The 24,867-nt window shown below is 33.4% G+C and overlaps 4 protein-coding genes and 1 long non-coding RNA gene across 5 annotated transcripts; 4 read left to right on the plus strand and 1 right to left on the minus strand.

Annotated features, from left to right (window-relative positions):
- Positions 1 to 2,078: 2,078 nt before the first annotated feature.
- On the minus strand, positions 2,079 to 3,025 carry LOC132190639 (V-type proton ATPase subunit G1-like). Its single transcript, XM_059605680.2, has 3 exons — positions 2,938 to 3,025; positions 2,526 to 2,626; positions 2,079 to 2,222 (listed from the first exon to the last, which is right to left on the minus strand). The coding sequence occupies exons 1-3, from the start codon at positions 3,023 to 3,025 to the stop codon at positions 2,079 to 2,081; spliced, it is 333 nt and encodes a 110-aa protein (XP_059461663.2).
- A 2,283-nt stretch (positions 3,026 to 5,308) lies between these two features.
- On the plus strand, positions 5,309 to 6,434 carry LOC132190613 (uncharacterized). The gene is made up of 2 exons (XR_009441151.2): positions 5,309 to 5,396; positions 6,034 to 6,434. It is a non-coding gene; the product is annotated as an uncharacterized LOC132190613 (long non-coding RNA).
- A 392-nt stretch (positions 6,435 to 6,826) lies between these two features.
- Positions 6,827 to 7,487, plus strand: LOC148583540 (proteinase inhibitor PSI-1.2-like). The gene is made up of 2 exons (XM_088510668.1): positions 6,827 to 6,898; positions 7,174 to 7,487. Exons 1-2 carry the CDS (start codon positions 6,853 to 6,855, stop codon positions 7,368 to 7,370), a joined length of 243 nt encoding a protein of 80 aa, XP_088366794.1. The 5' UTR covers positions 6,827 to 6,852; the 3' UTR covers positions 7,371 to 7,487.
- Positions 7,488 to 13,608: 6,121 nt separating this feature from the next.
- On the plus strand, positions 13,609 to 13,986 carry LOC148583541 (uncharacterized). The gene is made up of 2 exons (XM_088510423.1): positions 13,609 to 13,657; positions 13,781 to 13,986. Exons 1-2 carry the CDS (start codon positions 13,609 to 13,611, stop codon positions 13,984 to 13,986), a joined length of 255 nt encoding a protein of 84 aa, XP_088366549.1.
- Positions 13,987 to 20,072: 6,086 nt separating this feature from the next.
- On the plus strand, positions 20,073 to 20,769 carry LOC132190491 (proteinase inhibitor PSI-1.2). The gene is made up of 2 exons (XM_059605498.2): positions 20,073 to 20,161; positions 20,384 to 20,769. The coding sequence occupies exons 1-2, from the start codon at positions 20,116 to 20,118 to the stop codon at positions 20,581 to 20,583; spliced, it is 246 nt and encodes an 81-aa protein (XP_059461481.1). The 5' UTR covers positions 20,073 to 20,115; the 3' UTR covers positions 20,584 to 20,769.
- The last annotated feature ends 4,098 nt before the right edge of the window (positions 20,770 to 24,867 follow it).

Raw genomic sequence — 24,867 nt, forward strand, 5'->3', positions numbered from 1 at the left:
TGCTGAGACTGTGGACGCTCTCTCCATCTGATAAGAAAAGGCCCTGCTCATTTGCTTCCTGACCGCCACGTGGGCTTTTTCTCATAGAATATGAGATATTTTTTGTTATTTTATTTTTTTATTTATCATTTTTTTCTCTAATAAAAAAGTACCAACGAAAAAGATCAACTGTGATTATTCTAACTAGGGGCGATGATAATAGCACATATCCAGTTATTCACTAGAAGATGTAGAGGAGAAGCCTAGATAGTGAAAAATGCATATATTCCCTTAAGTCCGACTAAATCATAGCATAACTCAACTCCACTAGAGCATCAATAAAAACTAATGTAATTTTTATGATATGTCATATATATTTATTTTGTGTGATGGGGTTTGACTCTGTTTGTACTATTCAATTATTTTTTTTAAAAAAAATTGTAATAAGGCATATTTAAAAAAAAAAAGAAAAAAATTGTAAGATTTTGAAGGTTAACTTACGATTTAAAAGCTAAATTGTAATTTTATCAAACATTAGCTCTGTTTTTAAAATCATATGTTAAAATCACACGTTTTTAAATTGCATATTTTGAAATCGCAAATTCAAACAAATCCTAAACTTTTCTGTATCTAGTAAGGATGCGGATATCCGTTATTATATTCTTCAAATTTTACTGAAATTTGAATATCTTAAGAAAACGAACTGCATGGTCCATATACTTTGGACACCTTAGGATGTGCCTACCTATGGAGCAGGTAGATTTCGCAGCCTCCTCTTTCACGCTGCCCAAATTTTTGTCAAATTTGAACCGGTTAATATAAAAAATCCTTATCCTGTTGGTAGTGGAGTGGGTAGAATTTAATTTTTTTTTATTAAGTGGACATCATTATAAGTCACTTCTTTTGGTTGGCCATTGACTGGTCATTTTAAGCTAAACTTGGAGTGATGTGGATTGATTTTTGTTTGTTTGGTTAGATACATGAGACCCACCCTGCATCATAGCTTGCAAGTTGAGTATTGCCCTTAATGATGTGTGAAGATTTTTTTAAGTTCAACATTTCAAAAGTTCTATTACATCAGCAGAACAATTTATTATCTCTATAAGAAATATATAAATGGATGGATTGAGGGGCATACAATTCCTTTATGTTTTCCCCCTCTATTGATTTGTTGGGTGGGTTTATAGAACACAGAATACATCTCCTATTTAGACTTCTTGATATCAAAAGATAGTACTATTGATCCTAAGCCAGAATCAAGAACTTTTGCTCTTAAATGGTTGAAGGATTTCCATTTGCCTTGGGAAAAACAGAAGGAAGACTGCTTAATCAAGTAAGATAGGCTAGGCCCTTTGCAAGAACTTTAAGAATAAGAGCAAATATTGCAGAACACTAAAATTGGGTTAGAAGAAAGATTTGCAAATGCTTATTGGATACATCTGGGAGCTATGCCCTCTCTTATTGCAGATTATTCTCTGCCAGGCTTCTCTATCGATCCAGATGATGTTACTGCATAACATGCAACAAATTAATTAGAATTACCAAGAAAACAATTAGAATCTGTAAAAATAGTTCATTATTAATACTAATGGCAGAAGAACATATATTTTCAGGAAGACCATTTGTGACATTATGCTCAACTCAAAAGCTTAAGCTTATGACTTTGGGTTCAACTATACTATATTAGTCAATCATACTCGTGACATCTTTTTAATGTAAGACTCAATCCTTTTACACTTACCCACGTATACTCAACAACCATACCATTGCTGCATAACATTTCTGCTTATGCTGGAAATTGAGGTTTAGGTAGAAAAGTCCATAAACAAACTGAAGAAGCTGTATTTTAGACTCTTTTTTTGGTGGCTTTCAGATTCATTTTCACAATTTGAAGCTTAGGTGACTGTTTACCTATGCAAGTCTCCTTTCTCTGGCCTTAAGAAAGGTTTGCAAGAGTTAAAGGCTTTGCTTCCTATAAGATACAATTTTACTCAATATATTGACTAATTCAAAAGCCAAGGCTTCAAAGACATATATAGAAAAGGGAGTTATAGTCTATACATATGATCGATGAAAATAGTTCAACTTACCTTTACATATCAGGTTTTCACTGTTGTGACATACTTGATGAGCATGCCAGTAACTTCGTTGGAGATCCTTGATGCTGATTTGTTCAAGTTTTGAATCTTCCCTTCTGTTTCCTCTTCAAGTCGTTTTACATTAGCCCCGGAGCTCCCACTTGTCTATGAAGAAGATTAGAACCGAATACGAGAAACAACAAAGATTCAAATCAAGCTAAACACAAAAACTCATGTTTTGCTTGCACAAAAAGTGGTTGACAAAGCCTGCAAAGGTTAGCTCGAATGATCGACTCGTTTGGTTAATACCACGAGATTGATTGTTCGAGTTCTTAACCCACACACGGTTCAACATGGATGGACACGAAATGGCACGGCCTTGAAGCGATTGACACGGGTTGATGGCAACAACAGTTCTTATATGTTATAAGTTATAACAATAAGACAGCAGTGAACAGATATTTATACCTCAGAGATTTTCTTTTGAAACTCAGCTTCCATATGAGAGCGATATAGTGCCACTTCCTTCTCAGCTTCTTCTTTTGCTTGCTTCAACCTTGCTATCTTCACTGACATGTAACGTCAAGTGAGAATCCATATGAGAACAGAGGAAAGAAGAAAAGTGAGATGGGAGCTTAAAACACTGACATGTTTAAGAATGTTAATTAAATGATTTACATTCAGTATTTTCAACCCATATAAACTTTTGGAATAAATAGTAATTTCACATGGTATGGAGAGTTTGAGCCTCTATGTTAGAGGAAGTATTTGAATAAATGATTTAATTCACAATTTCCAATCAGTTTAACCTTTTAGTATTATGGAACTCTTATGTTAAGTTCATGATTTTGGAGAATGAACATTTGAATTTAGATTTTACAGTTTCTAGCACTGGAAACAATGTGTTGGGCCTCCTGCTCTGCAGTTAACAGCAGCTGAATGCTTCCTTGTCCTTTCAAGGAATCCATCTATATATATGTAGGAGCTATGCAAGCTTAGCCTACAGAAGGAAGAAGTTTGATAAGCACACAACAAAATCAGGCAGCATGCATTTACACAACTGATAATTATCTATTTACAACAGCTAAAAGAAATTATCACAGCATTATATGAAATTTCTTAAAAAAAATTATCGTAAGGAATATAATCAAATGTAACAATCTGCAAGAAAAAAGTATTGAAAAAAAAAATGCATTAAAATATAGAAAATTCAGTTGTTAGGAATTTCCTATTGACTGTTATTCAAAAATATTGTCATCTTAGGAAGTTAGTTCAATTAACTACCTTTCTGCATGGGCCTTTCAAGAAAATTTTAACCTTCTAACAGGGAAAGTTTTTCTTCTTCTTCTTCTTTTATTTTTTTTTTAAGAAATACAAAAATTTGTCAATATTCTTTAAAAAAAATATGTAATCTTGAAAAACTATGGGGAGAGATAAAATAATGAACATTTCAGAGGCCAAAACATCTCAAAAAAGAATTGGATGCTAATTAATAAAAACAGATATGAATTTCATGAAATCATTCAACACTTATCTTTTGTAACTAAAGAAAGTATAATAGTACAAACAAATGCAGAAAGAGGGGCATTTAAACATTCCACAAATATTGATTTCTAGAACAAGACAAACTGTTTTAATATACATAGAACATCCATGTCCCCGTCTATAATTTAGAATTTTTTTTTCAAACTCAAATTACTGTTCATGGAATCACTTTGTTTCTAGGTAATTCTTTGTTAAAGTATTAATTAAATGATAAAAAATCGGTGATTTAACGTGATATTAAAGCAGAAATTCTGAGTTCAAACCATATCCTTTTTTTTCAATTAAATATTTTACGTATTATCTGATTGTGCACATGAGGGAGAGGGTAAGCATATGACACTTCATGACATGATGATTTAAAAAAGAGAAAGACAAAATAGTATGAGAAGGCCAAAAAGAAAATAGGAAAATGTAAGATTTATTAATTACCTGAATGAAATTGCAGAAGAGTTATGTAGTTGGAAGCTAGGCCCTCAGAAGGATGGGTGATTGTAGAAGAGAGAATGAGAGAGGGAGAGCTTTCTTCTCCATGATTAACGGGGATTAGTTTGTTTTCCTAGTCAAAATTACATCTTACGTAATATGTGTTACCTTTTTGAGACATTACACAAAGCTGCTCAAAGGACATTAAGAGATACTCCTCTTAGGATCTTCCAAGGATCTCCTTTGTTTCCTTGCCTCAAAACCCATATAGAGAAACTACCAAAATAAATAAATAAAGGGAAAAATAGAAAGTTAGTCCTTGTAGTTTTCATGATTTATAATTAGTTCCACGTGATATCAAAATGAATTCAAATGTTGCTGAGGTATGACAAAAAAATAATTTAGTCCTTACAGTCAAATTCCATCCACTAATTTAACAGATACTGTTCACAATTTTATTGGCTCTAACGTTTCACTCTTCCATAATTTGTTAAGCTAGTAAACGAAATTTGACTATAAAGACTAAATTATTTTTTTGGTATACCTCAGGGACCTTTGAGTTCATTTTGATACCACATGAAGTTAATTGCAAATCAGATAAACCACGATGATGGATTTTACATTTTTCCCATAAATAAAAGAAAACCATGTGCGAAGGGCCAAGCTTGGGCTACGACCATGTACGGGCCGAGACTACTATGTAAGTAGGTCGGAAAGGACCACGATTAAGGCCCAAACGAAAAGCTTGGGCTTCCATTATCAAGCTCACGAGCCCACATCTCATTAGTACAGTTAAAATGGATTGTTTAGATTGATTGATAAATCTTTCATGAACAAATAAAGAAAAAGAAACCAAAAAGCGAGAAGAGGATTATTTTTCTCAAATTTCATTGTATTTTTGGTATTGCTATGAAACTTTGAATCCTGAGATAGACATACTTGTACATGTAAGAAAATGTTTTCCAAAATAGATGTGGAAAAAATATTTTCTTTATTTATTCAAGATTAATTAGAAGAGTTCTTATTAATTATTATACAAGCAAGTTGAAATTCATTTTCTTTTCCGTCAAGTTTGAAAAATACAGCTGAAAATAAATTTTCAAATACCTTTAACAAACGTGTAAGTCATTCCATGTAGATTCCTAGCTTTGATGTTATGAAATTCTCTGTGTCAACCATAATTATTATTATGCGTGCCTACACCACATAATGCCTTTTTTTTTTCTTTTTTTTTTTTTTTAATTTTAATTTTGCTTTTTTGCTTTAGAGAATTAGTATAAATATGGGATGTTAACACTTCAAAACTTACAGGGAAAATTAATATGGCTAGCAGCAAACTTGGTGTTGTGGTTCTTCTCCTGGTACTGTGTGGTAATTGCTCCGACCACTCTCCAATTGTTATAAACTTTACTTTCTTTCTTTTTTTTTTCTTTTTCTTTTTTTTAAAGTTAAGCTCGCTGGAGGAAAAATTTCCAACATAATCTATTAAATTGACATCAAAACTAATTACTAATTACATTTTTAATACTCATTTAGATGTTAGTTTAATAGTGTAAATTACTAGTTATTCCAAAATTTTTAGCTTATACGAAATGATTGATTTAATCATTTAATTATATTTTAAAATTTCTCCTCATGTGCTTGTTTAAAAAAAAAAAAAAATCAATTCATTTTCTTTCCAAACTCAAACTTGATCTTGAGAGGATGTTAGAATATTTTCCATATTAGAATATTTTATATATTAGGCTATTTTCCATGCAATCATAAATTCCTTCAAATATATATATATATATATTATTTCCTTTTTGGATTTGGTATGTTATTTAAGGCCATTCATTTTATTTTATTTTCTTTGTTTATGTTCTTAGATGAACAATGACGGTTAAACATATTGTTAATTAGGTGTTTTGACAATTATGTTAAACATATTGTTACATATTTTATTTTCTTTGTTTATGTGCGTTTTGACAATTCTGAAAGGTGTTTTGATGATTATATATATTGTTAGGTGTAACTCTGCTGGGAGTATTCAATCCGAAGAATGTGAGTGCGAGTCCTGTTTGCCCAGAGAGTTGCTTGTGCGTACAGTACATGACTTGTGGCTCTTCAGACCAGAAGCTTTATAATGGCTGCAACTGCTGCTTAGCACCAAAGGGCTGCACTCTTCACCTCTGCAGCAATACTACACTTCTCTGTGATGGGAATTGAAGGCCGGTTATATATATATATCCCCCCTTGTGTTTTATTATAGTCTTTTTGCAAATAATGGGACGTTTGTTTTGCAACAGACATCAAAACTAATCATATATAATGTTATTAAAAATAAAACTAAAGAGACTTAATTGTCTTTCTATTAATGTTATGTGCAATTGAGCTACCTCTTGAAAATAAATCCGTTATTTATATATACGCATTGAAAGCACTCAACTATCATAGTCACCTAAACTAAACGATATTGGTCAACAATTCAAATTAAACTGAGATATTTACATAACTATCATAGTCAATAGTCATGATTAATTCCCACCAAGAACGGCTGTAATTAATACAATTGTCACAATCCATTTCAACTCAAATACCGAATTGCGCATTATATTAATTATCTTGTAGAGCAAAAGGTTGACTTTTGACTTAATAACAATTTAAGTCAATCTTTGCTGCACAATCCGATCGAGTCAATAATTGCTGCATATATCACAGGACACACGGGTCCAGTTGATGACATATAGATAAATTGGAGTTGAATTTTACAAAAATAATTTAATTCATTTTTAATCTCTTATAAATACAAATTTTAACACTACAAAGCAAGCAACGATAGAAAAACATGGCTAAATGCAGTTTTGGGGTAACAGTTATTCTGCTTATGTATGGTAAGCTCCAGCTCTCTCTTCTCCATCCATATTAGTTTTCCTTTTCTCCCCTTTCTTGTTTAGCTTCATGATGAGAAAAATACAAATATTAATTTATACTGGCGGAGGAATTGTTGGGATCCCGATGGGGCTGAGGGCCGGCCATCTACAACACTTGCCAGTAAACGAGTTAAAAGGGTAATTAATTAATAAAAAAGATTAGCAGATCTAATGTAGATTGTAGTTGCCTTATAAGTTTTTGAAGCCGTTTTCTTAATTTCTTTTGTGAATTAAAGGTGCAATTTTACTGGGAATCATTCCGGAGAAGACAAGGAGCGTCGTCAAAGCTTGCCCACTCTATTGCTTAGACGTGGAGTATATGACTTGCCAATCTTCGGGTGAACAGAAGCTTAATCCAAAGTGCAATTGCTGCTTAGCTCCAAAGAATTGCACGCTTCACCTTGCGGATGGGAGTTCGGTCCATTGTGAATAATATTTGAATTGATCCAAGCTAGGGCGATTCTAGTTATCCTTTTGCTATTAATTACATGTTTGGAATTGCACTTGTGTTGACGAGTTTTGATGGGATCTTTTTTATAATTGATGGGTAAAGAGAAAAATTATTAGATTTTGTTGTCTATTTATGTTTTTTTTTTTTACTTGATAATTACCAATAAATGAGTCCCTCAATGACTTATCAAAGCTTTTAGAGGGTATGTGTGTGAGTGAAAGTGAGTTAGGCATCCTTTTTTTCTTTATTATTATTGTTATTATTATTTTATTTATTGTTGTCCGCACCGATCCCTCGAGATCCCCCCCTCCCCCCCAAAAAAAAAGGAAGAGAAAAACAGAAATGTCCATTCACACAAGACACAAGTTGGAGTGCTATATATCCCCAATTATTAATGTGGACACTCTTAACTTGCATTATACGGTCACAAGCCATACTTTAGTTCAAGGCTTTGGTTTGTGTCTTGTACCTATGCTCACAAAATGCAAGCTGCGAATGCCACGCATTTCCAATTACTGATGTTGCACCCTCAACTTGTATCTAATGTGCACATGACACAAGATGCAAGCCATACTCTAAATCAAGGCTTTGGTTTGTGTCATAAGTTTGTGCACACATGACACAAGCTGTTGGTGCCACTTGTTTTCAATTATTAATGTCGCACCCGCAACTTACATTTTGTTCTCATAGGAAACAAGACGCAAACCAAACACTAACTCTAGGTTGTTGATGTAAATTTAATTGCTTGTGGTTGATAAAATAAGTGTCACAACTCCTTTACAAACTAACATAATAGTTCACGTTATACTTATCATTGTTAACCATTAAATAATTTTATTTGATTATGGCTGATGTGGCAATGTCATGTAGACTACTACATCAATTTATAAAGGAGTTCTAATAAAAACTATAATACCCCCAAATATTTTCACTTTGACGAGAATTGATGATTTTTCGGCCATATTTATTCTAATAATGATGAGTACACTACCCAAAACAACAACAACAACAACTTTACTGGCAATATATTTGGGGGCCCCAATTTGGTCACAAAATTTTATTTATTTGAACTTCACCCCTTCACAAGTTTAGTTTTGAAGGGAAAAAAATAGACTTTTTAATTTATATTATTTGAACTTCACCCCTTCACAAGTTTAGTTTTGAAGGGAAAAAAATAGACTTTTTAATTTATATTATTACGTTTTAACCAAAATACCCCTAAGTGATTAGCGGAAACTCCTATATTCGATAAATGATAAAAATCATTATCTCAACAATCTTTCAACTATCTCCATATAGTGAATGGATGAATCTATCATTGAATTTTTGTAGGACCCACATAAGTCCACAAATCAATCGTGGATCTATTAAATTTGTTAAAAAAAAAAGGTTGAAAGATGGTTAAAAGAATGATGTGTAACATATCTCCCTATATTCCGTAAAATTGTAGAAAACTTTCTCTTGAATTTTGAGGCCTTCCAGTGAATTTTCTCATCATGGGAAGGCCTTGGCCGCTGGTGTCGGGGATGCTTTCTTCACATGCATGCCTTTGAAGACTTTTTTTACATTTTGCGGTGGTTGTTTGTTGCAAAATACTTTCCTTCAAATATTAATTTATATATATATAAAGTAATGCTAGAAATTTTATTTTTAAATAATTATATTTAATCGACCGTTATACAACTTAATAAACTAGGACTAAAAATCAGACAATGGTGACATGAGACTCCCAACTAACATTTGGATTACAGATTGTTAAAAAAAAAAAAAAAAAAAAAAAAAAAAAAAGGAAGAAAGAAAGAAAGAAGTTACGTACACATGCGCTTATTAAAAGAAACATGCAAATAACTTTGGAGGAGAGAAAATTGATAAGTATGTATTACATAAGACATCTTGCCCATGAGTGTGCGAATTCATCATGAAAGCCGAGATTTCACCTTGGAGACATCTCAAATGCGAGTATTTCTTTCAAGACAATGTACAAAACAAGATGCATGTTGATGGCCAACAACTTTCTCATCCATGAAGCAAAGCCTTTCGCATTCTTCTGTAAACCGACCAACTTTGGCAAGAAATTCTTTCACTTGTACTTCGGCAAGAAATTCCTTCTCATTCCGACCAAATTTGGCAAGAAATTTTTGTGCCCGACCAACTTTGGTAGGATTGGTCGGAAACTCAATCCTTCTAACAATGCAAGCGATAAAATTATTATGAAGACAATACCCCATTCCAATGGGATTTGTTATATTTTTGCATTTTTCAATTGTGCTTTCAACGCAATGAAGTCTGTCATCATTGCCAAGTTGAGAAGATTGAAGAAGATGAATGGAGAGTGAAGTGGGATAAAGAAATGGAGGATTAAGGTCATTGGCTTGAGCTTCAAATATTCCAAGGATAATCAACTCCATTAGTAAAATCATAGTTTTTTGCAGAGATTTCTAGGCCATCGGTTTCTTAGTATCACTTTGAAAATTTTCTTGTTTAGAATGTAAATAGAGAAACAATATATAAGGATTAGACCCTGTAGCACCATCACAAATGTGTAGCTTGACACGATTTGAAAAAAAAAAAAAAAAAAAAAAAAAAGTATTTTTAGTTTGGATGTTAATATTTTCTTAAAAAATAAAAAATAAAAAATAAAAACTTCTTTATTTCCACAAATCTTCTTATTCGAAAAGAGCTAGCTGTTTAAGGATTATGGCTTTTGTAATATATAATATTCCAGTTAACCAATAATTGCTTCAAGTGATATATATGTTTTGGCTACCGACAAAAGGTTTCACAAGATGATTTACGTAAATAATTTGTGATTTTAAAAGAGAGTTAAGTAGCTCATAGCAAAGAGCAATTTAAAAAGAAGTGAAAGGGCATCTATTACAAGAAAGATATTAGATCAAAGCATCTATTTAACTTGTAATTTGAAAGAAACTATTGGCTTGAAATTGAAAAGAGTGCAAAAACATGTAATACTAGAGTTTTTTTTTTTTTTTGGAGGGGCGTAATGCTAGAGTTTATGGAACTATGGAAGCGCAAACAATCATACTCTACATTTATGGAAAGAGGATAACTTCTATAAGGAGCTGGTGTAAACCAACTCCTTTGTGCCCACCAATTAGAATTGGACAGCTAGGATTATCACACCAAATCAAATGAGGTGAAAAACACTGGATTAAAATACCAACTCCAATCATCCACAAAAACCCTCATTTTTCTCCTCTCCCTCTCCCTCTCTCTTTCTCTCTCTCTCCAGCGGCGCCGTGCAACCCAGCCCAGAGCTTGCCATTGACGACACCGGAGGACAGCCCAAATTTTGACGGAGAAGATGACAGAGCCCAACCCATGCTGCCCTCTCTCACTCTCACTCTCACAGACACACACCGGCAGCAAAGAAAAAAATTTCTCTGCTGCCCAGTGCTTTCTCCACGTCAACGTTTTTGAACATCAATATTGCTAAGGGACACCACAAGATTAATTTGACATATTCTTGTTTGGAGGCTTGTGCCCTGCCATTTAGATCAACAAAAGATTTTGAAAACAATCACAACTTTAATGTCTCTTCTTTCCATTGCTTCAATTGCAGGAATTACAATGTCCTGCCAACACAACCTCAAAGTAGCTTGTAATTATTTGGTCACTAATGATCTTAGTTTAAAGAAGCAATTTATAATGTAAGAAAAAATCAGACATTTAAGTAATTATTTGACACTAAATAATTTGACACTAAAACCAGATTATTTGACACTAAAACCAGATTATTTGACAAAAATCCAGAGAGAAAGAAAGGTTGGGTTCCGGTGGGAGAGAGAGAGGTTGGGTTCCGGCAAGATCTCTGTCATGCCGCCGGCAAGAGAGAAAGAGAGAGCACCGGGAGAAGTTCTTAGCTGATTTGAGGAGAGAAACCCACCAAAATCCAGTGTGTGGAGAAAATTCCAGTTCTTAGCTTATGGGTTTGAGGAGAAAAATTATTATTTTTCTCGGATGCATGGCGCCGCTAGTGAGAGAGAAAGAGGGAGAGGAAGAGGAGGAAAATGAGGGTATTGTGATTTGTGGATGATGGGAGTTGGTGTTTTAATCCGGTGTTTTTCACCTCATTTGATTTGGTGTGATAATCTTAGTTGTCCAATTATAATTGGTGGGCACAAAGGAACTGGTTTACACCAGCTCCTTATAGAAGTTATCCTCTTATGGAAAAGTACTATATACAATTAAAGTTACAAATGGAAGTGATTTGAAAAGGTTAAAAAGGATATATACACGTACGTAAGGCCGTAACAAAGTAAAAATCATAAAAGTAAAAACAAATAATTCTTATAAATTATGGTAAGACATTTGAAACGCCAATAGGAATGAATTGAATTCAAAGCATGATGTAAACAATTCACTTAATTCATTACCTTTTGCAAAAAGATATAACAATTAGAGATCATCAAATAAAAATATAAATAACCATATGTTTAGAACATTAAAAAGGTTATATTATCATAAAAAAACAAATGATTATTCAAAATATTTGTAATAATATAATGGCCATACGAGCCTCCGTCATGTTGCTTCACATTGACGTGTAAGACATTAACTTTGCACTTCTTGTGAGATGTGAAATGGTAAACTTTTGTGTTAAGCATAGCATAGTAAATAATTTTGGAAGTTTTTTTAATTTAGAGACTATTTTTTTCCCCTAAGTAATGTGTCTCTTGAACTAGGTCACATGCTTCCTTCCAGACCAAAATTAGCTACAAGTAATTACAAATTAAGTTTTGGCAATAGACTTGTGTATTCTCCAAATATTTCAATTGGTATTTGTTGAAAAAAAAATGAAGAGGTATAACTCATTGATATAAGAATACTAATTAATTTCTATCAAATTAAAATTTGACAATTTTTTTTTTTTTTAAGTGTAGAGACTTGTTTCTTTTAAAGCAATACCTCTTGATTTAGGTCACAGGCTTCCATAAAAGCTTTTAAGTAATTGAGAAGTAAGTTTTGGTAGTAAACTCGTGTATTAATATAATTCTCCAAAGATTTCAATTGGTATATATATATATATATCTCTTAAGCAAGTGAGGAGGTATAATTTATTGGTATAATATTTTTTTGTTAGAGACTTTATTTATTTATTTTTTTTATTAATGTCTCTTGAACTAAGTCATATGCTTTCAACATCCAAAAAAAAAATTGTCATATACTTTAATAAAAGCTATAAGAAATTAAGAAGCAATTATAATTGGCTGCCGCTTGAAGGGATGACCATGTTTGCTTGTATTCACATTTGATTTGCAACATAAAGTTGTCTGTGTGTTGTTACATAGAGACAATTAAATCTTGTACTGTCAGATTATAATACTCTTTTTTATGAGTTTCTTTACTTTTGTTAAGAATCACAAATTAATTACGTAAATAATCTTGCGAAACTTTTTGCTTGTGGCCAAAACATACGATCACTTGAATCAATAGTTGATTAACTGGAATATTATATATTTTGAAAGCCATATAATAGCTCTTTCGAATAAGAATTTTTGGGGAATAAATAATTTTTTTCTTAAAGAAAATCTCAACATCCAAACTAAGATATCTTTCTTCAAATGGTTTTAAGCCATTGACAAGTCATATACGTACTCCACGTCTAAGCAATAGATCGAGTGGGCAAGCTTTGCTTCTCCAGAATGAGTTTATTTTTCTATTTGATCAATTTTGAAGAGGTTGGATAAAATAGACAAATAAAAAGAGAATAAAAACGGATGAGGAAAAAGATAATACGACAAATAAAGCATATTAACAACAAGACTCTTAGAGAAGCAAAAGAACCAGAAAATTAAGTGATAAGCTGTTTGAAAATTATAAATCATAATCACATAATTAAATAGACTAATTAACTAACAAATTTATATATCAAATAGAGTACTCCAATCCCATTTCAATGAAAAAGAGCATCTGCTTTTAATTAAGTTGGAGATTTATTATCTGAGCAAATGAAGAACTTGGATATATATTCCGCCATTGTTGGCTTCTAACATGTTGACCATCGCCATATATAATTAATTAGTGTCAAAAGCATCTTGCAAATTAAGTTGACTTTGGTGCATGCAAACCATGTATTGGATGATTCCATACCTGATGTTGAAGAGTTGAATATATATACCATGAGCTTTTAATTTTTCTTCCAAGGAGTACTATAAATATGCAATATTGTTAACACCTGAAAATTATAGAGGAAATCAATATGGCTACAGGCAACAAAGTTGGTGCAATATATCTTCTCATTTTGTGCAGTAAGCTCCTACTCCTTTCCAAATACTGTTGTCCTCTCTATTCATATTCTCTTTCTTTGTTGGTTTAGCATACAATTAATAGTTTCTCAAATGCTGTGTTGCGTTGATGATTATGATGAGTAGGTGCAATTCTACTGAGTGTGAATCCTGCAAGTGTGAGCGCAATAGTATGCCCTTATGCATGCCTAGCAAATGCAGGGTATATGATCTGCCCATCTCCGGCCACCAGTACTGCTAAGCAACTTAGTCCGCCATGCAATTGCTGTTATGCTCCAAAGGGTTGCACCATTTACACTGCTTCTGGAACTCGAATATGTACTGCCACTTGATCAAGGGATCCATGGATGGATATGGACATGTACGTTTGCTTCTACTCACATTTGGTTGGTTTGCAACATAAAGTTGTCTGTGTGTTGTTACATAGAGACAATTAATTAATTGTACTGTCGTATTTTGTTCGTATTTGTATTACCTATATTTTGCACTTGTAGTACTTCTACAGTACTATTGTATCATTTCCTATGTAAACCCTTTACCGGTTTGGTATGTTGTACAATAAAGATTTAGCCTTTTGTGCTTTATGCGTGCAATCACGTTAATTCAAAGTGTTTTCTTTCTTTTTGTTTTTTGTGTTTTGTGTTTTTTTTTTTTGGAAACTTTTTCTTATCTCACTTTCTTTAAAATTTTCTCAAGTATGTTAGATACTTTAATTAACAAAAACTCTCGCTCAATATTGTTTAAGCACACTCTCCAACACATCAGTTCTAACTATATGAAATATGACAAATATATTAAGAGAATAATTTCTATGGGGTTGTGGCACAAATCCATCTTTTTGTGACTCTAATGAAAAATTGACACATCAATTTAATACAACTTAAGAAAATAAAACAAAGACACCAGATCACATTTAAATTTATTAAAAATGAATAAACCTCACCTCACGTATATAGATTGATATGGTGTGAAGTATGTTCAGCTACCTAGCTAGCTAGGATCTTCTTATGGAAGCCATAGATGCGCACTACTATTATGTGTTATGAGATCATGTGTGTTGATAATTTATGATTGCTTTGGTTAATTAATTAGCTTACTAGTGGTAATAGTTTACTTTTATTTTTTATTTTTAAAAAAATATATCCAGTTTTTTCTCTGCAAATCTCACTTATGAGGGATAGTAATAACACTCCAGGTTATTTATTAGTTAATTACCAGTCGAAGTTGCATTTGAAGCCCGTTCGAACGAAGCTCGAACGAGCTAGGTTCAGAGAGCTTTGTTTGGAATTTCGTTTTTTAGTCTGTTTGAACAGGACTACTATATATGAAAAATTATGACTATAAGAAAAAAAAAAAAAAAAAAGCTATTTTGGTATGAGAGAAGTTTTAGGGTTCTCGAAAGGAACAAAATTTAACTAATAAACCGAACATAAATGCATATGAATACATAGTATGAGTCACTATGGACTGAATTAAGGCTTAGGTGAAAGGATATTATTAATTATTAGCCAAAAATTGTAAGTAAAACCTCAATTCCAATTAGGGATGAAAAAACGGTTACGGTTAATAGTTATTGGCTAATGACTAAAACCGCTAACTATAACACTTAGGCGGTTAGCAAAATTCACTTACTGCCTAAGCGGTTAGTGGTTAATAACTCTAATAATTGCTAACCGCTTTTTAAAATAAAAAATTTAAAATTTCCAACCACATCAACTTTGTTTTAATTACACATGCAAGTATTTTATCAAAAATTACTAAGTGTTAGAGAATATATTTCCTATATTGAAAGGAAGTATATTAAAATGATATTGTACGGTACTTACCTTTTATAAGATTTATTGTAACCAGGTTAATTATACTTATTTACCCCAATTCTCCTATAAATAGAAGTCTCATGTAGTGTAAAAATATTAATGAATTAATAATAGCCAAATGTAGCCTTTTAGGCTTTATCAAGTGGACGTAGGTAAGACCAACTCATATAAAAATTTTTGTTTTTATTTTTATTTATTCCACTATTTATTTATTTGATTATTAATTTCTTCACTAAGAAGAAGAATACGGCTAGCTAGCAATCCCGTGTCAGGTGGAGGAATGCGCTCGACAACCAAGTGCTAGGAAGAGGAATACGCCTAGCAAAATTATAAAATGCAAAGTAAAAATAAAGTAGAGCAAGGAAAATGTTAGCTAAATGTTTCCGAATGTGAGATTATGAATATGTTTTACATTCTAACATGTTTTGATCTAAGCATTGCTTTCCATCATTATTTGATAAAAAAAGAAAAAGAAAAAGAAAAAAAAAAAGTAGGCGTTTTATAAAAGTATCAAATCTTGAAGAATCCGGATAAAATAGAAAAGTAAAGAGAATAAAAACGGACTAGGAAAAAGATAATAAGACAAATATTGAAGCATATTAACAAGACGTGCTCTTAGAGAAGAAAAAGAACTACCAAAAGAGTAAGCTATTTGAAAATTATTAGGCTTTATTAATCACATAAATAGACTAATTAACTAACACACACACACACACACACACACATATATATATATATATATATCAAATAGAGTACTCTAATCTGATTTCAATGAAAATAGCAGCTGTTTTTAAGTTGGAGATTTATTATCTAAGCAAATGATGAACTTGGATATATATTCCGCCATTGTTGGCTTCTAACATGTTGATCATCGCCATAATTAATTAGTGTTCAAAAGCATCTTGCAAAGTTGACTTTGGTACATCGATCCAAACCATGTATTGGATGATTCCATACTAATTGATGTTGAAGAGTTGAATATATATACCAACTTTTAATTTTTAATTTCTTCCAAGAAGTACTATATATAAATATGCAACGTTAACACCTCAAAATTATAGAGGAAATCAATATGATTACAGGCAACAAAGTTAGTGTAATATATCTTCTCATATTGTACAGTAAGCTCCTATTCCTATTCAATTTCTGTTATCTGAATTTATCTTCTTAATTTTTTGTTGGTTTAGTTTAGTTCAGGATTTTCTTGATAAATATTCATGCAACCCTGCTTTGACTATTTGACAAAAGTGGATAAATTATACAATGAAATGAAACCCTTAAAGTGCTTGCCTTTAATGGTGGGCAACAAATAAATAAAGGCCTATTAAATCTTATCTAAATCAAGTTTTGGGGAGTGAGAGTGGGCAAACTATATTAGTTTATGGGGCATATATATTTCTGACCAAACGTGATGTTAAGTTAAAGAATATAAAACTCATATATATATATATATATATATATATATATAAGGGATTGTTAGGATATGTCTAAGATATGTTCACACATAGTTTTCTTGTTGAGTTTAACTTCCTGGAGCGAGCAGAACTCACGCATCATACAAAATCAAATCCACGACTTTCCTTCCATTGATATTTTCTAGAAGGGGGAGATACTATTAGAATCGATATTGATAGAACAAGTCTTTGGTTAGGATTCCAAAACAACCCACAAGTCCCATTTTCTTTTCTTTTCCTTTGTTTAGAAATCAACATGCATGGAGTTGATGGGCATAGAGAGTATTAAGAAAATAAAAAATATAAACAAAAACAGGAAAGGAAAAAGATGATAAGACAAATAAAATCATATAAACAAGACGCTTAGAGAGTATTAAAAAAATAAAAATAGAACTTTTGGGGGAGGGAGCCTGTCTTCACATTAACTAATCTAGATTTGTCATCGATAGGCCAATCAGCTCAAGCCTGTTAGCTTCGTCTGCTTGAATCAAGGCAGACCAAAAGCTATTTTACACGATAGGGCAAATCTAAAAGAAGCTAGCTAATCAAATTTCAATGAAAAGAAGCGTAGCTCTTAAGTAAGAAATTATCATCTAAGGAAATTATTAGGAACTTGATCATTATATATATTAATATAATTTCCGCCACTGTTGACTTGTAAGGTTCTTTTAGTAATTTGCAATATATTTTTTTTCCTTTTTTATTTTTACAATATTCTCCTCCCGTAAGATACGCATCATGTGTCGCCACAGTACTTGATTATTTCAAATTTGACTTTGGTACTTCAATTCCTTCCACACCTAGCTAGATAGATGTTGCAGCTGATAATATTGAATGCACAATATTATCACCTTCTCTAAATTAAATTTGGGAAAAAAAATAATGTAAAATCAATCTCTTTGGCTTACCCGATTTACGATTAGCTCTATGTAGTATCAAAATGAATTAAGAGGTCATTCAGGTATGCCAAAAAAATAATTTATTCCTTACAGTCAAATTTTGTCTACCAACTTAACAGATTTCGTTAGTGTGATACTGACTTAAAATAGGACATGTATTATAATTTTATTGGATATGACATGTCACACTATCGAAATCTGTTAATTCAGTGGACTATTTTAGGTATCTAATTTTTTATTTCTTATAAAAAATTCATTCTTTATATCCACGTATACTATTATTAAAGAGAAGAGAAAATCAAATTGATTTTTTTTTATTAATTAGTTTAATTTATGCATTGTTGAGCTATAGTGCTCAACAAATTGTAGTAGATAGCCTTTTTTTTTTTTTTCTTTTTTTTTTTCTTTCGGTTAAAATGGGTAATCGATCAAATGTGGCTACTTTTTTTCCGAGTTTACCTAGCCCAATAAGATTGCTCTTTTAAGTCTTTATTATTATTATTATTATTTTCCTTCCTTTAGTTAAGGATTTTCTTGATAAATATTCATGCAACCCTGCTTTGACTATTTGACAAATTAAGTGGATAAATAGTACAATGAAACGAAACTCTTAAAAGTGCTTGCCTTTTATACTAGGGTGCAAGTTTTCTTTCTGTAGGGTGGGCAACAAATAAATAAAGGCCTATTAAACCTTATCTAAATCAAGTTTTAGGGAGTGAGCGGAGGCAAAGTACAGTGGTTTAATGAAACGAAACTCTTAAAGTGCTTGCCTTCTATACTAGGGTGCAAGTTTTCTTTCTGTAGGGTGGGCAACAAATAAATAAAGGCCTATTAAACCTTATCTAAATCAAGTTTTAGGGAGTGAGCGGAGGCAAAGTATAGTGGTTTATGGAGCATATTTCTGACCAAAAGTGATGTTTAAGTTAAATAATATAAAACTCATATTTTTTAAGGGATTGTTAGGATATGTCTAAGTTATGTGTGAATATATACCACCTTGTTCACTTCACACATAGTTGTCTTTGTTGAGTTTAACTTCCTGGAGCGAGCAGAACTCATGCATGATGCATCATATATATAAAATCGATCAAATCCACGACTTTCCTTCCACTGATATTTTATAAAAGGAGGAGATACTATTTGATTAGAATATCATAGAATCGATAATATTGATAGAACAAGTCTTGGTTAGGATTCCAAAACAACCCACAAGTCCCATTTTCTTTTCTTTTCTTTTCCTTTGTTTAGAAATCAACATGGAGTTTATTGCAATTGGCATAGAGAGTATTAAAAAAAATAAAAAATAAAACAGGTAAGGAAAAAGATAATAAGACAAATAAAATCATATAAACAAGACACTTAGATAGTATTAAAAAAAAAAAAATAAATAAATAAAACTTTTGGGGGAGGGAGCCTGTCTTCACATTAACTAATCTAGATTAGTCGCTGTTGGAACTGGTAGCTCATATTAATACCAGTGGAAGGCCAAATAGACAGGAGCGGGAGTATTTTTGGGGATTTTCTTAATAAGTCCGTACAAATAGGGTTTAGAGTTTTTCTATATATATGTATGATACCTTAAATCATTAAGAGTAAAAAATACAGCCGCCTCTATGTGGACGTAGACAAATTGTCGAACCACGTTAAATTTGTATTTCGACTCTCTTAATTTATCTCTTTTTGATTCTATATTGTTCATCAATTATTGTGCACAGTAACAACATTGGCCAATTAGCTCAAGCCTCTTAGTTTCGCATGCTTGTATCAAAGCAGATCGACCAAAAGCTATTTTACACGATGGGACAAATCTAAAAGAAGCTAGCTAATCAAATTTCAATGAAAAGAAGCATTGCTCTTAAGTAAGAAATCATCATATATCTAAGGAAATTATTAGGAACTTGATCATTTATATATATATTAATATAATTTCCGCCACTGTTGACTTCTAAGGTTCTTTTAGTAATTTGCAATATTTATTTTTTCCTTTTTTATTTTTTTTATTTTTACAATATTCTCCTCCATTAAGATATGCATCATGTCACCTCTAATTAGCTGTGTATGTTTTTTTGATAAGTAATTAGCTGTGTATGTTGAATGAAGCCACACTTGATTATTTCAAATTTGACTTTGGTACTTCAATTCCTTACACACCTAGCTAGATAGATAGATGTTGCAGCTAATAATATTGAATGTACAAACTTTTTTTTTTTTAATTTCTAACTCTTCTTTCAAGGATTTCTATAAATATGCAATGTTAAGCGTTAACACCTCAAAATTTGTAGACAGGAAATATGGCTGGCAACAAAGTTGGTGCAATACATCTTCTCCTTTTGTGTGGTAATCAAGCTCCCACTCCTCTTCAATTATCTTCTCTTCCGTCTGTTTCTTAATTTTGTATTTTTTTCCTTTCTTTTGATGCGACAAAGAAATCAAAGTAATTTTGAGTATTTTGAGTTATTTATTAATATTTTTGTTTTATTTTTTGTAAGTCAAGTAATAAACTTCAATTACATACAAAAGTTTCTCAAATGTTATTATCTTCATCAAATTGATGACCAGGTGCAATTCTACTGAGCTTCAATCCAGAAACTGCGAGTGCAAAGATATGCCCACGAATTTGCTATGCGGATATAGCGTATATGACCTGCCCATCTTCGGGCAATGAGCACCTTACTCCTACTGCCTGCAATTGCTGCTTGGCTGGAAAGGGCTGCACCCTTTACCGTGCTGATGGAACTTCAATCTGCACTGGGACTTGAAGCAGGGGGAGTTGACAGATGATAATAATATCTAATTAAATAAAACAATAGAGACTTCATTGTCTCTATATATGTTATAATTAATACAATAAACATGTTTGTTAAGAATATTATATTGAAAATACAATGGATCCAATGTATGATGATTTGTATGATTAAAATCATGGATTATCGTGATTTTCTGTACGTAATACTGTGATTTATAGTGTGGGTTCGTATATTACTCTAAGCACCCTCTAAGCCAAAATACATATTACAAATAAAATTCATACCTTTTAATTGTCTAAGATATAAACAGAAAGCAAGAAAAGGTAAATAAAAAATTAAACAATGGGAGACAAAGAGAGAATTTGAAAACCTTTTGTTTAAAGAGAGAATTTGAGATGCTACTCTGATGTTTTCTCGCTAGGCGTTTAACCTAGAGGAGAAGGATTTGTTTCCCTCGTCTCTTGAAGATTGAGGGAGGATCACGTGCATGTGAAAGAATTTTTTTCTAGACTGAAGTAATGGCGGGAGACATGCCCAATCCATGGCCTTGTCACCCACTGCTAGAGGAAGAAGATGAGGAAGTCAAAGTTTTCAAGGAGGAAGTGTATAAGGTAGCGACCAGGGGTCAATTATGTGTAGTGGGAAAATTGTTTGCTGATAGGTATGAAAGCAAGGAGACCATCAAGAATTCACTGTTGAAATGGTGGAAACCTTTGGAATCAATTATTTTCAAAGTGTTGGGCGAAAACCTTTTTCTGATTAAGTTCGAAAACAGTGAGGATAAGGAGAAGGTTCTTGAGGGTCAACCTTGGGTGTTTGAAGGTGACTTGTTCCTGGTGGAAGATTTTGATGGCCGTCAAAAATAGCATTCGATAGAGCCTCGTTTTGGGTACGAATGTTCCATCTGCCACTGGTTTGCATGGGCAGGGAAGAGGGAAAGAAAATTGGGGCTACTGTCGGAGATGTGGGAGAGGTTGATACTGGCTGGGGGGAATACCTAAGAGTTAAAATCTCGTTAGATTTATCCAAGCCCCTTTCTGGGGGATGCAAGCGGAAGCTGGAAGGGGAATTAACATGGATCGCTTTCCAATATGAAAGGCTTCCGAAGTATTGTTTCCAATATTGTGGCGTTATATGACATGGAAGGCGGGGGTGTCAGAAGAAGAGTAGCATGAAAAATCTGGAGCCTGCTAAGTTTGGTTCGGGACTGAGGGCGTCGTCACCAACCCGGAGAGGCGATCGAAATCTAGTGAGGCATAAGTTTAGACCGGGACAGGCGAGGTCTTTCTAGGCCAGTACGTGGAATCACAATCTGAAGAAATCTAAACCGGAGACAACAAGGGGGATGGATGAGTCCGGGGAAGAGACTCCGGCAAGCCAACCTGGCAAATTTTTTCAACAAGGTAGCATAATCAGTGGCGACGATCACAGGATTAATGATGGCGCTCCTATTATGGGGGATATGATAGAAACAGATGGATTTGGGGGAGGAAATAATGGAGCTGATTCGGAGTTGCAAGGAAGTGATCACAATAGGAAACGTGGGAGTGAATCATGGTTGTCGCATAAGGAAATTTCCCTTTTAGGCGAGACCGGTGAGCTGGAGGGAGAATTTCAAAATTCTTTTGAAGGTTTAAACTCTCACGTGACAAAGGGTAATACAGGGGTTTTTATGCCTAGGAAAACAAAAGAAAGTTTGGGTCAGAATTGTAGCCCAGGCGGATCTATTTACCCTGGCCTATTGATTGCAGATGTGGCCTAGACAGTCAAAGCTGCCCAAGAAGCAACCCGTAATCCTGAGAAGGCATTGGTCACTTGGAAAAGGAAGTATGGGGAAAAGGATGATGCGCTAGTTTCTAAAAAAAGAAAGGGACATGGGGGAGAAGGTCGAATTGTTGAGAAGGGACGGAAAGTTAGTGGTACGTGACAAATGTTTCTGGATCGGGAGTGGCGAAAGCTGCGGGACAGCCCCGCCGACCGCTATGACAATTCTAAGTTGGAACTGTCGGGGAATTGGGAACCTCCGAACAGTTAAAGCCCTGAGCCATTTGGTAAAGGAGAAGAGACCCACTTTGGTTTTCCTTATGGAAACCAAGGTCCGTCAAAATAAAATGGAGCACATTAGGTGTAAACTTGACTACAATGGATTATTTGTGGTGGATTGTATTGGTAGGAGTAGTGGACTAGTGTTGCTTTGGGGTGAGGAGATCAATGTAAAAATACAAAATTATAGTCAGCATCATATCAATGGCGTGATTCGCAACCGACCGAATAGTGTGCCATGGAAGTTTATTGGCTTCTATGGCCAACCAGATGTGGGTAAACGTCATGAATAATGGTGCTTGCTAAAAAATTTGGCACATTTTTCACCTTTACCTTGGGTATGCATTGAGGACTTCAATGAAATTTTATTTCCATCCGAAAAATGGGGTGGGAATACAAGAAGCAGAAGCCATATGTGGAATTTTCAGGAAGCTTTGAAGGAGTGTAATTTAACGGAGTTAGGCTTCTCGGGGCCTAAATACACCTGGAATAATTGTCGGGAGGATGAGGATTTCATAAAAGAAAAGAAAGGCTTGATAGGGGGGGGGGGGGGGGGAATTAGGAGTGGAGGGATCTTTTTTCTGAAGCTGAACTAAGGGTGGAGTTTGCCTTGGGATCGGACCATCTCCCTGTGTTTATGCTACTAAATGGAAAATCTGGGATGAGAAAAAAGGGTCAAATTTTCAGGTACGAAGCTAGCTGGGCCCTTGAAGAGGAATATGGCGAAGTGGTCCAACGTGCATGGGGTGAAGCTCCACCGCAAGACAGTTTGTGGGAAAGCTTAGAGGCAAAATTAAGTGTTTGTAAAAATTATTTTTTGCAATGGCAGCAAACCCTGCGAGACCCCTTGGGCACCATCAATCGCATGAAGAAGAAACTACTGACTCTCCAAAGAAGAGAAGGGGGATCTTCGGGTATGGAGGGGAAAAATTTGATGAAGGATTTACAAGTTCTGATTGATCAAGAAGATGTCCGTTGGAGTAAGGGGGCAAAAGTTGCATGGCTTAAACATGGAGATAGAAATACACGTTACTATCATGAATGTGCTAATGAAAGGAGGAGGAAAAATTTTATTGGTGAAATAATGGATGACACGGGGTAGGTGTGGGCTACTCCCGAGAAGGTGGAATGGGCATTTGTTACATATTTCTCCTACTTATTTTCTGCTGGGGACGTTGGAGACATGGAGCAATGCCTTCAACACATTAATTTGGGGGTAACTAGGGACATGAATGTAGAACTACTAAAAGAATTCTCAAAAGGTGAAATAAGTGATGCCCTCCTTCAAATGGGCCCCATAAAAGACATTGCTTTTACGGGGCCGGATGGCTTCACGTTGGTTTTTTCCAAAAACATTGGAGCACTATAGGAATGAGGTATGTAACGTTGTGATTGATATCCTAAATTCTGGAATAATGCCTACAGATTTTCTTTCTTCCTTTTATTTATTTTTTTTGTTTGAAATGGCTAATCGAATGTGGCTACTTTTTTCCAAGTTCTACCTAGCCCAATAAGATTGCTCTTTTAAGTCTTTATTATTATTATTATTATTTTTTTAATTTTTTCCTTCCTTTAGTTAAGGATTTTCTTGATAAATATTCATGCAACCCTGCTTTGACTATTTGACAAAAGTGGATAAATTATACAATGAAATGAAACCCTTAAAGTGCTTGCCTTTAAGGGTGGGCAACAAATAAATAAAGGCCTATTAAACCTTATCTAAATCAAGTTTTAGGGAGTGAAAGGGGGCAAACTATAGTAGTTTATGAGGCATATATATATTTCTGACCAAACGTGATGTACATCATGTTAAGTTAAATAATATAAAAATCTTTTTTTTTCTTTTTTTTTTTTAGGGGATTGTTAGGATGTGTCTAAGTTATGTGTGAATACCACATTGTTCACACATAGTTTTCTTGTTGAGTTTAACTTCCTGGAGCGAGCAGAACTCATGCATCATACAAAATCAAATCCACGACTTTCCTTCCATTGATACTTTATAGAAGGGGGAGATACTATTTGATTGGAATATCATAGAATCAATATTGATAGAACAAGTCTTTGGTTAGGATTCCAAAACAGCCCACAAGTCCCATTTTCTTTTCTTTTCCTTTGTTTAGAAATCAATTACATGGAGTTGATTGGCTTAGAGAGTATTAAAAAATAAAAATAAAACTTTCGGGCCGGGAGAGGGAGACTGTCTTCACATTAACTAATCTAGATTTCGTTAATGTGATACTGACTTAAAATAGG

This window comes from Corylus avellana, chromosome 9 (genome assembly GCF_965113065.1).
Source record: "Corylus avellana chromosome 9, dhCorAvel1.hap1.2, whole genome shotgun sequence".
Taxonomy (NCBI): domain Eukaryota; kingdom Viridiplantae; phylum Streptophyta; class Magnoliopsida; order Fagales; family Betulaceae; genus Corylus; species Corylus avellana.